Raw genomic sequence first — 16,978 nt, forward strand, 5'->3', positions numbered from 1 at the left:
TTTTGAGACAGTGTCTCATTCTGTCATCCAGGCTGGTGTGCAATGGTTCTAGCGATTCTCCTGCCTCAGCCTCCCGAGTAGCTGGTATTACAGGCACCTACCATGACACTCGGCTAATTTTTGTATTTTTAGTTGAGACGGGTTTTCACCATGTTGGCCAGGCTGGTTTCGAACTCCTGACCTCAAGTGATCCGCCCACCTCAGCCTCCCGAAGTGCTGGGATTGTAGGCAGGGGATATTACTCTTTACAGCTAGGGAAACAGTTGGGCTTGGTGACATGATAGAGACACCAGGTCCCTTGAGGACAGGGGGCCATTTGCAGAGCCGTGTGGTGGAAGGAGCCTGAATTTGGAGCCCCAAGCTCACAGCGTGGTTCCTTGTCACATGTCCTGTGAGCTCTGTTTGCATCCTTAGCTCAGGCAAGCTACTGCATTGAACTGACTGGACACAGTGTGTCTGTCTCTCCCTCTTCCAGAGAAGTCCTCACTTAAGGTTGTGTCACTGTTTTTACTGATGTTGGAATTGGCACTTGGAGATGTGAACTTTCCCAAGGCCACACACCCAGATGAGTGGTTAGACCCGGACCTGCCTAACTCCAGCATATCTTTTTCGGGGGGACACAATTAAATCCACAGCATGGACTGAGTTCCCCTCTTCTCTGCCACCATCCTGACCTTTTCCTGGCCAGGGTTACCATGTCGGGGCAGGCATGGGGGAAGTGGTAAGGGAGGTATCTGGACCTAGTAAAAGGCTCTGGTCCTCCTGCTTCCTCTTGTAAGGACCCTGTCAATCACATCGGGCCCCCTGAATAACCAGGCTAATCTCCTACCCCAAGGTCCTTACCTAATCACATCTACAAAGTCCCCCTCTTGCCATGTAAAGTCACAGGTTCCTGGGACTTGATGTGAACATCTTTGCAGGGACCATGATCCAGCCTTCCATAGAGGCAGTGACAGATGGAGTAGAATATAGGTCCTTTGAGTATTTATTTATTTAAGATGGAGTCTCATTCTGTCGCCCAGGCTGGAGTGCAATGGCGAGATCTCAGCTCACTGCAGCCTCTGACTCCTGGGTTCAAGCGATTCTCCTCCCTCAGCCTCCCAAGTAACTAGGATTACAGGCGCAGACCACCAAGTGCAGCTAATTTTTTTGTATTTTTAATAGAGATGAGGTTTTACCATGTTGGCCAGGCTGGTCTCAAACTCTTGACCTAAGGTGATCCACCCGCCTCGGCCTCCCAAAGTGCTGGGATAACAGGCGTGAGCCTCCGCACCCGGCCCCTGTGAGTATTTACAAGAGACACTGCAGTAGAGAGAATGGTAGAGTCCTCAAACCCTGATTCAGTCGTTCATGAATTCACCGAGCACTCAACGATTCCTGCAATGTGTGTCCTCTTCTTTGCCAGCCTGCTGGTGTGCTCCTGGTGCTTGGTCCACCATAGATGGGTGTGCTTGGTCCAGGAGGCTGATGGTGCTGACATCTGGGCTGATATTCACTGTTTTTAGTGACTTGAATGACGTCCATGCAGAAGAGCTAGTGCACCATCCTTGTGTTTGAAAATGCCCGGGCTCCAGCCTGAGAACCTGGTAGGCCAGTAATTGGAGGGACAGTAGCAGGATCGAGAAGCCATCTGTGTCACGTGTTCTTGGGGACAAAGAGGAGACACAGGCTCAAGGAACAGCAAGGTTTGTGGGACACAGCTGTGTCTGAAAACGTCAAGCAGTTAGCTCATCCCTGGCTACTTCCTGTGAACCCATTAAATCTCCAGGCTGAGGAGGACAGAGGGTGAGGGAATCTGACCCCTTACTCAGCCCTTTAGCCAGCGGCTGCTGTGCTAAGCCATTCTGAGAAGCCACCGGTGGAGAACTGACTTCAGGTCGTGCTGATTGTGAGGCCATCCAGTTGTTTTTGCACATTGAAAACAATACATTACACTTTGGGAGGCCGAGGTGGGTGGATCACTTGAGGTCAGGAGTTCGAGACCAGCCTGGCCAACATGGTGAAACCCCGTCTCTACTAAACATACAAAAATTAGCCGGGCATGGTGGTGGGCGCCTGTAATCCCAGCTACTTGGGAGGCTGAGGCAGGAGGATCGCTTGAACCCAGGATGTGGCGGTTGAAGTGAGCCGAGATTGTGCCACTGCACTCCAGCCTGGGGGACAGAGCAAGACTCCTTCTCAAAAAAAACATTGTTCCGGATTTGCTAATAAGGAGGCAACCTCCTCAGACCTTGGTGTCACAGGAGAATGGCCCGCGGCAGCCTTGGGGCCAGTTGTGATTTTATCCAGTGTTGGTCAGATGCGTCCTCTGTGCTTGTTTAATATTCATTCTGCTTGCGTGAACAAAGCCATGTCAGTTTCAGTAACGCTTGTGCCAGGGGGCACCCGGTGTGGAGCAGGGCTCAGTAAAACTGCTGCAAAGAATGTTCCAGGCCTTTCGAAATTACGTGGAGTTGCTAGGGCTCTCTTGAGGCTGTTAATTTACTTAGGGCTGCTGTGACAAAATACCACAAACCCAGTGGCTTAAACCAACACAAATCTATTATTTTACAGTTCTGTAGGTCAGGAGTCCTAACATCAAGGTGGCAGCAGGGCCGGTTTCTTCCGGAGGCTCCAGGGGAGAATCCCGTTCCTTGCCTTTTCCAGCTTGCAGAGGCACCTGCGTTCCTTAGTGCCTGGCCTCTTCCTCTGTCTTCAAAGCCATCTCCTGATCTTTCTCTCTCTCCTTCGCCACACCTCCTCTGGCTCTGGCCCTCCTGCTTCCTCTTGTAAGGACCCTGTCAATCACATTGGGCCCCCTGCATAATCCAGGCTAATCTCCCACCCCAAGGTCCTTACCTAATCACATCTGCAAACTCCCTCTTGCCATGCAAAGTCACAGTTTCCTGGGACTTGATGTGGACATCTTTGCAGGGACCAAGATCCAGCCTTCCATAGAGACAGTGACAGATGGAGTAGAAAGTACATCCTTTGAGTTTTTACAGGAGACACTGCAGTAGAGAGAATGGTAGAGTCCCGAAACCCTGATTCATTCATTCATGAATTCACCGAGCGTTCACGGAGCACCTGCCTCAGTCCAGGCGTCATGTTGGGAGCGGGGGAGACAGAGCAGGCCATGCATCTGTCCTTTCAGAGCACTGTAGACGCAAATCTTGTAGCACAGATGCACAGATGTGCCTTAGACTAATAGTGCCTCGAAAGGAGAGGAATGGGAATGGATGCGGGGAGTGGGGAACCTGACCTGCTTTGTGGGGTCACGGAGGGACTCTCCACCTGCCGTCATCCCTCCATCCCTTGTTTGGGGCTGTTCCTCCAAAGGTGCAGTCTCCAGCAGGGGTGTGGGGACCCCTGTGGGCCGTGAAGGCCTTTCTCCTTTGCTGCTGTGGGCATTGCATCTGTTCCTGATGGGTAGAGTTGTCTGTGCCCGGTGGGGCCCAAGGCAGTGCCATGGTGGTTCTTTGAGTATCTCAGGTGGGAACTGAGCTGCCAGCACAAGAGGCCAATGGCTTCCAGCACTCCCCAAATCCACCTGCTTTTGGAAGGGGCCTGTCTCCGAAGCAGGCCGGGTCCTCCTGTTGGGGGGAAGCTTTCATGGAGGCATCTGTGTCACTTCTGCAGGGGAGACAGCCGCTAGAGGGCACTGTCCTTCTGGCCTTTCCCACATCCCCGTTTCTATGGCAGGTGCATAGTAAAGCCTTTTTTTTTCTAACGACTTAGTGATTTAATCTTCTTATTTTCTCAGCAGACAACGCTTTGGACTTCCCTGGATACATTGGGACGTTACCAGTCACATTAATTAATACGAGTTTCACAACTTGGGAACCAGCGAACGTGCTTCTCCAGACTTAGCTTCTGCACGGCCGTTTCTGCTTTCCTTTATGAAGTGCATTTCTCTAAGAGCCTGGCAGTCTCATGGGGCTCGTCTGTTGCTGGAAGTGAGCAGCGGGTTCCATTGCCCCCCGCCTCGGTGGGGCTCATTGTGCAGCTTGCTGGCAAGTGGCTGGGCTCGGAGGGGCGGTGACGGTGACACACGCCAGGGGAAAGGTTGGCATCCTCTTCTGAGAATTGTTTCTTTTGGGTTTCACACCCCGCCCCCACCTTCTGCTGCCTCGAGGCTCTTTTCTTCTTATTATTAGCTAATGACAGATTTCATGACCAGTGACTGAAATCATTTGGAAGTACCCCCTGAAAGCCAGCGTGATGGGTTGGAGAAATGTGACAGACGCAGCCTCTGAAAATCACAGAGGCAGAGGCTTGTGTCGAAGGACTTGCTAAGGAATTAGGATGAGAGTGGTCAGGAGGCAGTGGCTGCTGGGCACTGGAGCTGAGGGTGAGGGGCCGAGAAAACGGGAGGCAAATGGGGTAGCTCTTTTTTGGGGCGGGGGAGGCTGGCTTTGGAGATGTGTATCCCACTGTTCACCGCAAGGTGGGGGCATTGGGCGGTAGGTTCCAGTGCTCCGGAAGGGTGGCAATTGAAGGGAGGAATTAAAGAAGTTGGCCAGGTGCGGTGGTTCGTGCCTGTAATCCCAGCACTTTGGGAGGCCGAGGCAGGTGGATCACTTGAAATCAGGAGTTCGAGATCCACCTGGCCAACATAGTGAAACCTCATCTGTACTAAAAATACAAAAATTAGCTGGGTATGGTGGTGCATGCTTGTAATCCCAGCTACTCAGGAGGCTGAGGCAGGAGAATCGCTTGAATCCGGGAGGTGGAGGTTGCAGTGAGCCAAGATCGAGCCACTGCACTCCAGCCTGGGCGACAGAGCAAGAGTCCGTCTCAAAAACAAAAACAAAAAACAAAAAACAAAAAACAAAAACTGACTCATGTGGCTTTCAGTCTGAGAAACCAATCAGATCATCCTTGTCTCTAAAGAATGTGTCCTCCTTTGTAGACAAGAAGCTCACCGGCCCCTCCGTGCCCCGGTTTCTCGCCCAGGTGGATTAGACGGCCAACCTGACATTTTACCGTGCACCTGGAAGTCTTTCTTCCTGTTCTCCTTCCCACAAAGGATTCATTTTTCTGTGGTTCTAACATTTTCCTGATCACCCCAGGGACAAAGGGGAAGAAAAGACCGTGTTTCTGGGCCAAGGGAATCATCTGTTTAACATGGGTTTCGGAGCTTTTTTTACATTTCTATGTAAGCAACTTTTCGTATTCAGAAGACCCAGTTTCCCTGAGCCAGATGGACTCCTTCCATCTCGGGGTGGTCTGTATTTCAGATTCCTGCAGCAGGTGGCTGGTCGGAATGCACACCCCAGGAGGTGAGGCTGGGGGGATGTTGGCTCCTGGGCTGCTTGTACTAGCAAGTCCCTAATTGCGGAGCGGACTCCTTCCTCCTGAGCCCATCAGCCTCTGCGTGGCCACATCAGGGTAATTGGGTTCCTCGTGAACCACGACTGCCAGGCTAATGCAAACCTTAATGGAAACCCTCTTTTTCCACCCAATTAAGTGGCTGGAGGTGGGATGCTGTGTGAGAGCCGTCCGTTCAGTTCCCTGACTTTCTCTTGTAGAAATTATCTATGTTGCTCCATTTGGCCTACATAAGCTTAGCATTTGTGTTCATTCATTCATTCATTCCACAGATATTCAGAGAGCAGTTATCCATGTGCTGGGTTTTATGCAGGATGTGAGGCCATGGTCATGAATGGGACCTGGCCCCTGTGCACTCCTTGCGGGGTCGGGGGGTGCAGGGAGGTGAGCACAGCCCACAATCACATGATCGGGGAATAGGGTTTGTCATTGTCATGTGCACGGGGAGCTGTGGAAACCCAGAGGAGGGGCCCGAACTGCACCCAGGGATAGAGGATGTGCAGAGTGTGCTTTCCAGACGGTGGGAAGTGGGTGGAGCTAGCTGACCTGAAGTGAAGGGCATTTCAGGTTGTGGGGACAGTCAAGCAGAGGGGCAGAGATATGACCTACAGAAGTGGCCTGGAATAGCCTCATCAGACGATGAGTGTGGAAGCATGGTAGCTGCAGCTGTATTGATGAGAGGAGGGGTCTGCTCATTAACAGTCATCGGGTACCACTATGAAGGGTTTGCGTTTTACCCTGGAGCTGGTGGGAGCCATGGGGTGCACTGCAGCAGGGAGTGACCAACGCCAGCTTTGTGTATTAGAAGGATTTCTACATCAGACAGGACTCTCTTGGTTTGCAAAGGACAGAAAACCCAATTCAAAATGGCTTAAAAGCAAAACAGAATTCACTGGTACATTTGACAGAATGGTCTGTGGGGTTGGATGGCCTCAGGTAAGGCTTGATCCAGCACATAGAAGGTGTTGCTAGATCCTAGATTCTGTTCTCCCCTTCCCTGAGCTCTTTCGATCTGGTGCCTTCATCTCCAGGCTCTGTATAGTGGTAAGATGATGGGACGGTTTCAACCTCCATCCTTTCTGGGTCAAGGCCAGTGGGAAGGAGTGCCTGTCTCATTCTCTATTCCTGGTAAAGTCTCAGTGCAGTTCATTAGCTCTAACTGGGCCATGCCCATCCCTGACTGTGTTCCTGGGAGGCCAGTGTGCCAGCTGGCTTTGTCCTGGGATGCCTGCTCCACCCCAGAGCTGAACTACAAGGCCCGAGCACGGTGGCAGGAGGGGTGGCTCTCTCTGAGGGAGGCTGAGTCTTGTTTGCCTGAAAGGATCAATGGATGCTGGAGAAGAAAAGCAATGGTGTCCATAACAGTCACCTCCAGAAGGGGAGAGGCTGGGCTGGGGTGGGAAGAGTTTAGGGCAGGGCTTGCAGGGGCCAAGGTGGCCATCCTGGTGAGAAAGCCCCACTGGCCAACCCAAGAATAGGGCACGAGATGTGAGCCTGCCAAGGGTACTCCCAGGTCTGGCATCTTGGTTCTTTCCGCTGCGTTCTTGGCACAGACACTCATGCCAGGGCCTTTGCTGTCACCCATAGTCTCAGAGTCATGTTATTATTCTGCAGTCATCTGTGGGGATGGGACCGTGCAGGACTTTCCCTCCCCAGCTTCCTCCCTCCTTCAGGGTAGCTCACTGTGTCCCCCGAGGCAGCCAGTGCTGCCGGGAGAGGCCCGAGGCTCCTTCTGGGTCTCAGAGCCATTTCTATGGTTGAACCCAGTGTGTGTCCTTCCCTGTAGAATTGGCTGCCACTTTGTTTCCTTTAGGGTCCCCACTGCACCCTGTACATAACCCTGCCAGGACATCTGTTTATTTTCCATTCTTGTAGCTTTATTTTTATTTCAAAAGGAGTACAAGAACACAGTCTGGTGGCAAAGCCTCCCTCTGTCTCCTCCTTACCTTCAGCCACTGGGCCTTGCATCAGTAATGCTGCTCTTGTCATTCTGGAGCATGCCCTTTCATTTCTTTTTCTGTGAATTTTGATACGTACACATAGAAATCCATAGTGGTGAGTTTTCTAGTTGTATTTTTTACATAAATATCATGCTGTATTTATTTTAAAGTGTCTCACCATGTTGCCCAGGCTGGACTTGAACCCCTGGGCTCGAGTGATCCTCCCACCCCAGCTCCAAGTAGCTGGGACAACAGATGTACACCACCACACCCAGCCTTTGCTGTATTGTTCTGCAACATGGTTTTCTTTTTCTTTTTAATTTTTTGAGACAAGATCTGGCTCTGTCACCCAGGCTGGAGTGCAGTGGCGTGATCTTGGCTCACTGCAACCTCCGCTTCTCGGCTTCAAACTTTCTTCCCAGCCTCCTGGGTGGCTGGGACTACAGATTCACACCACCATTCCTGGCTAATTTTTGTATTTTGTGTAGAGATGGGGTTTTGCCTTGTTGCCCCGCTGGTCTCGAACTCCTGAGCTCAAGCCATCCACCTACCTCAGCCTCCCAAAGTTCTGGGATTATAGGTGTGAGCCACTGCAGCTGGCCCAACCTGCTTTTGCTTTTTTAAAAAATCTCAACACCATGCTATGTATTGGACTTAATTAATTGTGCATCGAATCCTTCACGAGCCTTCTGTGCCAGGTGTGAGGTCGGCTGCTGGGTGGAAGTGACCAGGATACGTCTTCCCTCGGCTACACGCAGACTCTCCATGGTGCAAGGGCAGGGCCTGCCCAGCCCCATGCCCAGCCCTTTGGCATCCATCCACCAGTGTTAGTTAGATCAGCAGGCTGTCATGCCCAAGGCTTGCTGCCATCTGAATAGGACAGGGCTTCAGCAGTGAGCTCTTGATGTGGAGTCTGCGCCACCTGTTGACCTTCTTTGGATTTACCTTATTGAAATGTTCACACATTTCTTTTAGCTTCTCAACTTGTAATCTTGAGAAGTGGGCTGGAACCTCATGCCCCAGCACAACAAGCCCCATAAATCAGATGTTCAAGCTGAGCGATCCTTCCGGTTTGGGCCACAGTCACGGGGCTTTCTTACTCCTCTAGTCATGTCAGCACCGTTCAGAAACTCATCCTTGGCTTAGAGATGACAGTGAGTTACATGTACATAAATACACCGAGCTCATTATCCTGGGCCGGCATCCTGCATGACAAGGGCCCACATCCATTTCTCGGCAAAAACAAACTACATCTGCCACTTGAAACGTCAAGAAGCGCTTTCTTGTATGTTGTGCTCCATGGATCACTGGAAGTCCTTTCCCTCTTTTCCCATGTCCGGGCCAGGAGGAGCAGCTGCTCTCTGGCACTGTTAGCCTTTGCTGCCTTTTGTCCTAGGCAAGACACTTTGTTATTCCTCCGATTTGTAATCCCAAGAACCTTGGAGATTGGACTTGGAGTTCGTAACCTCCTGGGGAGGGCCAGGCCTCACATTTCAAGGCCTTTGCATGCGTGATGTGCCAGCAACAGCTCAGCCCTTTGAATTATGATCCGCGGCTCCTTCCAATCACCTTCTTTCTGGATGTCAGAAAAGACTGCCCAACAGCATCTCCTCCCAGCTGCCGAGGCTGATGATGTTTTTATTCTTATTTAGATCTCACTTAGGTCTTATTTTAACTCCACTGGGCTGCAAGATCTTCACTGAAGTACAACTGGACTTATTTTTAGAAGAACTGCTCTGTTAAGAAGACCTTCGTGCCTGATGAAGTTAATTATTCTGATAAATTACAGCTTCTACGAAGAAACCACACCCCTCTGAGTACAGATGGAAGTTGGAAAATTCATAGAAAGCTGTCATGTCCTGGCAGAGGCCTGGAAAAGCTCATTTAACAGAGATGTCTTTGGGTTCCTGCTTAAGCCCAAGCGAAGGATCCCGATGCCCCCTCCCCAGCTGGGAAGAGGAGCTGGTGGCGTGAGCCGCACCTTTCTTTCTCCTCCTGTATCCTCCCGCAAGCTCTGAAGACCACTCTGTTTCTTTGAGCAGGATCAGTTGTAACTAGAAGTGGGTAGGGCTTGAAAAGGGCTGGTTAAGTGTTTAAAATTGAGGCAGCTTTCCTGCCATTTTCAAGTTCTTTTAGATGTGCAGGGATGGAGAATGGCTGTTTTTGTTGGGGTTTTCTCTTTGATCCTGGTTCAGACGGGGCCCTCTGAAATTTCTCGCCCTGATCTTTTGTTCTCTATGAAAACCAGGAATTGCACGGATGGTGTAGAAAGTCCCCGTAGGTGGCAAAGCATCTCTGCTGTGTTGAAATGACACGCTTAGAAAAGTGTCAGAAAATGGAGTTGCCATTGCTCTGGCCCCCCAGGGCCTGTGGCTCAGCCTCCATTGGGCCTTTGTGTCTGGGCCAGACCCTCCAGGCAAGCCCCCAGTGAGGCTCTTGGGCCCATGATTGCAGGGGCGCCTTGCCATCCCCCATGTCCTGCCCTGGTTCTCCTAGTGGAGCAAGAAGCTGATCAGCCTTTGTGTTTTCAGATTTCTTCTCTCCATTAAGGTAACCTTGTTCTTTAAACCAGCCTGCTTTCAAAGTTGTTTTCCTAATAATATCAAAAGGGGGAAAAAAAGCTGCCTGATAATCCTTTTTTGGGAAAGAGCCTGGGCATAAATAAATAAATACAACCATACAAAGAAGAAGATTAAAAAAAAAAAAATCAAAGATGGAACTTTCGCATTTGGCCTGAGGTATAAATGGCAGGCTTTTGATGACATGCTTTTAGTTTTTGATTCTCTTTCTTTCCTTTTATGTTCTTGTAATTCCAAATCAGGAACGATGGTGTTTTTTTGTTTTTTTTTTTTTCTTTTTTTTAAACCTTGCCCAATCTTTGGGTGGAGGCTTTGGAAGCCGCACATATTCCACCATTATAGTTACTCAAAGCTGACGCTTCCCGAGGGGTGGCTGCATGCTGGCGACTGTGCCGAGGGTGTGTCTCCCTGAATCTTTGTGATCTCTCTGAGGTGTGTTAGGCCCCACTTTACAGATGGAAACTGAGGCACACAGAGCCGTCAAGCAGCTTGCCCAAGATCACACACCTTGTCAGTGGTCAAGCTGGGATCCAAAACCAGCAGCCTGGCTCTGGGATTCTAAGCTCTCTGTTGTGCTGCTCCTTGAATATATTAAAAGGCCTACTATGTGCAGGAACTGGGTTGGCACTGGCAGGAAGGCAAGTTCGGGAAGGAGATAGTTACATGGCTGTGTGGCTTCAGCTGGGGAGAGGGGAACACCCAGGAGGGCTTCTTGGAGGAGGCGGCCAGTAAGATGAGGTTGAAGGTAGGTAGGATTTAGTAGGGCACAGTGAGGTGCAAGATCAGGTAGAACTGGCTTTAGTCCTGACTCTGGGGCTTCACATCTAACAGCACAGGACCAGCCACTCCCTCACAGACTTGTTTATTTATTATTATTGTTATTATTTTTGAGACAGACGGAGTCTCGCTGTGTTGCCCAGGCTGGAGTGAAGTGGCACAACCTTAGCTCACTGCAACCTCCACCTCCCAGGTTCAAGCAATTCTCATGCCTCAGCCACCCAAGTAGCTGGGATTGCAGGCGCCCACTGCCACGCCTGACTAATGTTTGTATTTTTAGTGGAGACAGGGTTTCATCATGTTGGTCAGGCTGGTCTTGAAGTCCTGACCTCAGGTGATTTGCCCACCTTGGCCTCCCAGAGTGCTGGAATTACAGGTTTGAGCCACCATGCCCGGCCTCCCTCAGACTCGTTAGGAGACAAGGTGAATGGCTGGCATGGAAGATGCCCTGCACGTGGTAGGTGCTCAGGAAATGTTAGTGGTGCTCTCCCCCTTTCCAATGGACAGTCAGCAATATGGGTTGGACAAGTATGTCCTGTAATCCGAGGTTGTGTGCCCTCTGGCTGGCCCACAAAATTTGAATTAATGGCTCATATTTATAAATGGGGAGATTCCACACCAAACCCCACATTTCCAGCTTTTCTTGAAAACTCAGATCTGGTGACTGCAGCCTGCACTTCCCACTCTGCCATCCCGGGCTGAGTGAGGAGTGCCCGTCTCCAGAGACAGTGTGCCAAGGGGCCCTCCTCCTATCAAATGCCCTCCTGTCTCTCTCTTCCTACCTGGCCCCCCGTGCAGGCCACAGAGCATGGTGCTGTAGGTGAACTCTGCTGCGGTGGGAACGAGTTGGCATCGACTCCCTCGTGGCTGGCTGCTGGGTTTCGTGTGGACAGAGACATTCATCTTAGAACAATGCAGACACTTAGGAAAACAAGCACAAGGCGGTCTTTTTCCCTTAATCACCCATCTCATGAAATCAAGCCCCAGTCCCTTGGAAGCTCACACCCTCCACACCCTCCAGACACTGAGAGAATGCATGCCAGCATGCCTGTGCCAGCGCGCCTGTGCCAGCACACCCGGGCCAGCACACCCGGGCCAGCAGATCTTTCTCTGTGACTGAAGACAGCCGGCACTTCACATCTTTGAAGGGTTTGTCTTTCTGGCAAGTAGACCGGTACTTTAAAAACCAAAACATTCCTGGGATTCACTGAAAGCCACTAAACTGGCACCGTTCAGGTGGCGGGGGGGTCGGGGGAGGGGGGAAGCCAAGGGTGTGAGAGGAGCCCCTCCTTCCAAAAATCACACCGATCCTCTGAAGGTGACGATCAGATCCAGGCTGCAAGTTCTTCTGCAAAGGAGCTGTGTCCATAAGGGAACCCAGGCTGCAAAATATAGCAAGGCCCAGAAGGGCATCCCTCAAACCTTCATGGGGTTCAGCTTTGGACATGCTGGCTGTGGTTTGTCTCCACTGCACTCTGTACAGAGCCCCAAAGGCCCTTTCCTTAGCCTGGCCATATTTCAAGGCCAGTTCAATTGCTGCCTCCTCCAGGAAGCCCTCCATGCTTCTCTGTGGAATGGGGGACCTTGCCTGCCTTGTGGTCACTCTTCCTCCAGTCTGTGTCTCTCTTGGAGCCTAATCACAGAGACCCTGTACATCCACAGCTGCCTCTCCCACTTGCAGGGAGTAGTTTGTGGGCCATGTGTGGGTGCTCACGGTTCCCCTTATTCCTCAGGAAATGTGAGGAAGTTCCTGTGAGGCTGGTATTCCCACCACCCCGTGTTACAGATGGGGAAACTGAGGCTTAGTACGGTGAGGGGACTTCCCCGAAGCCACACACCAGCAAGTCGCAATGCGAGATTTGGACTGGGGCTCTGTGGCCACAGGCCTGGGCTCCTCCTGCCAACCGAGGGGTCTGCCAGCCTGTGCCCCCCTCCTCCTGGTCCCCGAAGTCTTTGCTTCCCTCAGGCCATCGTGCATAACCAGCCCCTTCAGAACGCGCTGCTGAACAGGCCCTGGGCGGTGTTCGTGAGCGCGTTTCTCATTTATTAAGGTCACAAAATCCCTGGCCCTGTTTAGTGTCATCTTTGATGTTCAAGGGCGGTGTGGAAATCTCTGTTTTGATATGACCCAATTTCTAGGCTTTCAAAATGTGGCTTCTCTCCTCCTCCCTCTCTGTGTTTTTGAAATCAGGTGAGCAGGGCTGCCTCGAAGCGTTGACCACTTGCCCCGAGGTCTCCCTCCCCACCCCTCAGGCCCAGGCACATGGGTGCAGTGCCAGCTCTCGGGCCTTGCCACGAGGACTCACGGGCATAGCCCACCTGTGTAATCCTCCACACATAGGGAAACTGGGTCTTTTGTTCTTCCTCTGCCATCAGCGTGAGCACTGCAGGCAGCTGTGCTGGACGGGACCTCCCTGCCTCTGTTGTGTCCTCCTATGATGCCAGCCAGGACATGGAACTTCCACCCTGACCCCCTGTGCTCCAGGGCTATCATATTCCCAAGGATTTCTGTGAAAAATCACTTTTCCCTGTTTCCTTTCTGCCTTTTAAGACTCTCTGCTGGTTACAACTCTCTTTGTAACTCGTCATGTGGTACAAATACTTGCTGAAATTTGGTCCCTGTTTTCTCAGCTGATCTGGGTGACCTGTGGGGGTTCTTCTGGATTATTTTTAGAGAGGTGGGGCAGAGGGAGTCTCAAAACTCTATGTCTGTATCATTTCCCTGTGAAGGTATTTAACATTTGTCCACTGCTGGTGTAGAGTTAAGCTAAGGATTTTGGAAATTCAAGGATGAGTGGTGCCTGGATCTTCCCTTAGGATGCTGGCTGTGCGTGGAGGACAGTGTGTGCGGCAGCCAGGCTGGCTCGCGGCTGGAATGTGGGTTACCTGGAGAGGGCCTGCTTTTTTTTTTTTTTTTTTTTTTTTGCTATTTAAAAAAATTGTTGTAAAATAGGCATAACGTAAACTTTACCATCTTAGCCATTTTCAAGAGCAGAGTTCACTGGTATTAAGTACGTTCTCATTGTGCAGCCATCACCACCACCCACCCACAGAACTCTTTCATCTTTCCAAACCAAAACTCTGCCATCATTCAACACTACCTCTCTATTTGCTACTTCCCCCTGCCCCTGGCAGCCACCAGACTGCTTTCTCCTCTATGCATTTGCCTACTCGAGGGACTCCTATTGGTGGAATTGTACAGTGTTTGACTTTCTGTGTCTGGCTTATTTCACTGAGCAGAACATTCTCAAGGTTCACCCATGCGGTAGCCTGGTCTGAATGTCCTTCCTTTTTAGGGCTAGATAATATTCCGTTGTATACGTGGACTACATTTTGCTTACTCATTCATCTGGTGTTCTCAAATGCCAAGACTCAGTGACTGCAGCAGTGCCAGAAGGTTCTGTCGAATCAAAAAACTTCCTAACCCCAACCTGTACCTAGGCTCTGATACTCCTGCATCAGGCAGTCCTCTAGGATAAGGTGCCTGTTTAAAATGCAAATATATTACCGTCGGGGGAGTGGGTAACTGGCATCCTGGGGCCCCGCTGCCATTGTCCTTATGAGGGAGGGAGGTTGTGTTGTCCTGGAAGTCGGGTCCACGGTCACGTCCTGAGAGTCCCATCACGTGCCATGCTCTGGGCTGGGGACTTGATGTTCATGGTTTGGTTACATTTAGCCCTTCCAAAGACCCTGGCATTTTTGCAGTGTTACCTATAAATTCCATGTGCGGAAACATGGGTTATTTCCACTCTTTTTTTTGAGATGGAGTCTCGCTCTGTCACCAGGCTGGAGTGCAGTGGTGTGATCTTGGCTCACTGCAACCTCCGCCTCCCGGGTTCAAGCAATTCTCCCACCTCAGCCTCCTGAGTAGCTGGGACTACAGGCGCACGCCACCACGCCCAGCTAATTTTTGTATTTTTAGTAGAGACAAGGTTCCACCATGTTGGCCAGGATGGTCTCAATCTCTTGACCTCGTGATCCACCTGCCTCAGCCTCCCAAAGTGCTGGGATTACAGGTGTGAGCCACCGCACCCGACCTGGGTTATTTCTACTTTTGGGCTATTTTGAGTCCTGCAGCTATGAAAATGGGAATAAAAGAGGGTCCGCTTTTTAAGAAGCTGAATATCGGCCTTTGCTGACATGAGAGGAGCTGGCATCCTTGGGCCCTGCTGCCATTGTCCTTATGAAGGATGGAGGTTGTGTCGTCCTGAAGGCTGGGTCCACAGACGTGTCCCAAGAGCCCATCACGTGCCATGCTCTGGACTGGACGCTCAACATTCATGGTTACATTCAGCCCTTCCAAAGGCCCTGGCATTTTTACAGTATTACCTATAAATGCCATATGGAGAAACAGGTGCAGAGAGGTGAGTGGGATGTACCTGGGGTCTCACGGCCAGCATGAGTGGGGCCCTGTTGGCCTGCTGCTCCAAAGCCATCATGCCACACCCCCTTGCTGTTCCATCATCTGCCACTGTGGAGGCTGGATGTCCAGAGCTAGAGGTGTTCAAGGTTCGAGGTGATTCTGGTGTTAAAAGAGGAAATACCGTTTTACTTCTGAACCTGTTTCATGGAGAAAGAGGTACAGCTCCGGGCACACTGGCCTGGGTACTTTTGCAGCATGTGATCAGGGACTGCTCCCCAGCGGCCCTCCACCAGTGCCATGAAAGTGGCCAGGGCCCTACCTGCACCCGGCACCATGGATGCATCTTGGGGCTGGAACCTGGAGTCTCACATGCAGCAGAGGCTGAGGCTGTGACTGTGGAGAAAGCGTGACATTACAGAAGCAAGGGTTTTGGCACCTGGTGTCTGTGTGGGTGGGTATTCCTTCCTGGTGGATGTGGCTGAAAGGCCTGCAGGGTCTCACTGGTGCAGGGAGATGAGGGGTCGTTTCTGGTTCTGGGATTGTCCCTAATCACTGGGCGTTCCAGATCCTGTAACTGTTCAGCACTCCCTTGAGACAGGAGGTCATGGTGTTTCTGACTTGGAGCCTCTGGCTCTCTTTATTAGATTCTGTTGCATGTTCCAGCCATCCTGACCTGGGTGTTCCATCAGATTTCTGTGCCTGTGAATGTGGCCATCACCAGTGACCCCACTTTAAACTCCAGATTCACCTGTATGCATGACTGGAGGGGGTTAGCATCTTGAGTCCGTGGTTCAGGACGCAGCCCCCCGGCAGAGGGAAGGCAACCCCACTCTCTCATGCCCCATCGCTGTGGTCCATGCTTTGTCTGCCTCAGCAGTCTTGGTCAGATCTGGAAGCATCTGGAGGCATCTGGAAGCTTTGGTGTCTTAGTTATGATTTTCAAAGGGCAGTGAAAACAGACTGGCAGAGCTCAGCAAGACCTGGGAAATATTTGGGGTGGGGAGGAACTGCAAAATGTATTCTTGGTTCGGAGCATTTTTCCCTCTGACTCTTTCTGGGCAACAGACCTTTTAGGAATGTTTGTTAAATGCTGAAAAAACAGGAATTGATTTCTCTCTGCGTCCACAGCCAACATGTGAGGCCACGGCACTCCGTGTATACTAACCTGGTTTTTCTTTCCTTTTGCTCAACAGTGAGTGACCTGCAGGAAGAAGGCAAGAATGCCATCAACTCACCGATGTCCCCTGCCCTGGCGGATGTTCACCCTGAAGACACCCAGCTCGGTACGGGGGTTCCTCCGCTCCCTGCCCTGAGACAGTTGAGCTTCCGTGGCACTAAGTTGGTCTTGGGGAGGCCAATGAGGAGCCCGATAGATCTGGCCTCTTGATCAGATGCTGGGGGCATTTGGGAGTCTAAGTTCTTAGCTCAAGGTCATCTTTAGAAAAGTCCATTGGGAAAAGCAAGTCCTTCATTAAGGGTTTCTGCCCTAGTCTTAAAATGTAAGTTTTATTATTCAGGTGGTGAAGCAAACAGATTGGGAGAAGACTGACTTGAAAAGATAGTTTGTTAAACTCATAGTTCTGAAAGGAGGTGTAGCAGGCCACTCAGGGCCATGCCATGCCATGCCACACCACACCACGCCATGCCATGCCATGCCACACCACACCACGCCACACCATGCCAAGCCACGCCACACCATACCACACCATGCCACAGAAGGCCACATGGAAAGCACTAGTGTGAGGCAGAGGCAGAAGGAGCAGGGCTAATGCCTTTATTTGATATTTTATGTATATATATTTTTGAGATAGAGTCTCACTCTGTTACCCAAGCTGGGGTGCGGTGATATGATCACAGCTCATGGCAGCCTTTACCGTCCAGGTTCAAGTGATCCTCCTGCCTTAGCCTCCTGAGTAGCTGGGACTACAGGCATGTGCCACCCCGCCCACCTAACTTTTTAATTTATTTGTAGAGATGGGGTCTTGCCATGTTGCTCAGACTGGTCTCCA

At 51.1% G+C, this 16,978-nt stretch overlaps 1 protein-coding gene across 8 annotated transcripts in view; it reads left to right on the forward strand.

The window, feature by feature from the left end:
- PARVB (parvin beta) overlaps positions 1-16,978 on the forward strand; it is a 144,795-nt gene that overhangs the window by 53,377 nt on the left and 74,440 nt on the right. For 7 of the 8 annotated variants that reach the window (XM_034948616.3, XM_034948618.3, XM_055105428.2 and 4 more), the window contains one exon: positions 16,163-16,252. In XM_034948616.3, the coding sequence (XP_034804507.1) occupies positions 16,163-16,252 (90 nt within the window). Of the gene's footprint in view, positions 1-3,747; positions 4,045-16,162; positions 16,253-16,978 lie in introns of those variants that run through there. The other variant, XM_055105427.2, reaches the window with a different exon arrangement.

Source organism: Pan paniscus, chromosome 23 (genome assembly GCF_029289425.2).
Source record: "Pan paniscus chromosome 23, NHGRI_mPanPan1-v2.0_pri, whole genome shotgun sequence".
Classification (NCBI taxonomy): Eukaryota; Metazoa; Chordata; class Mammalia; order Primates; family Hominidae; genus Pan; species Pan paniscus.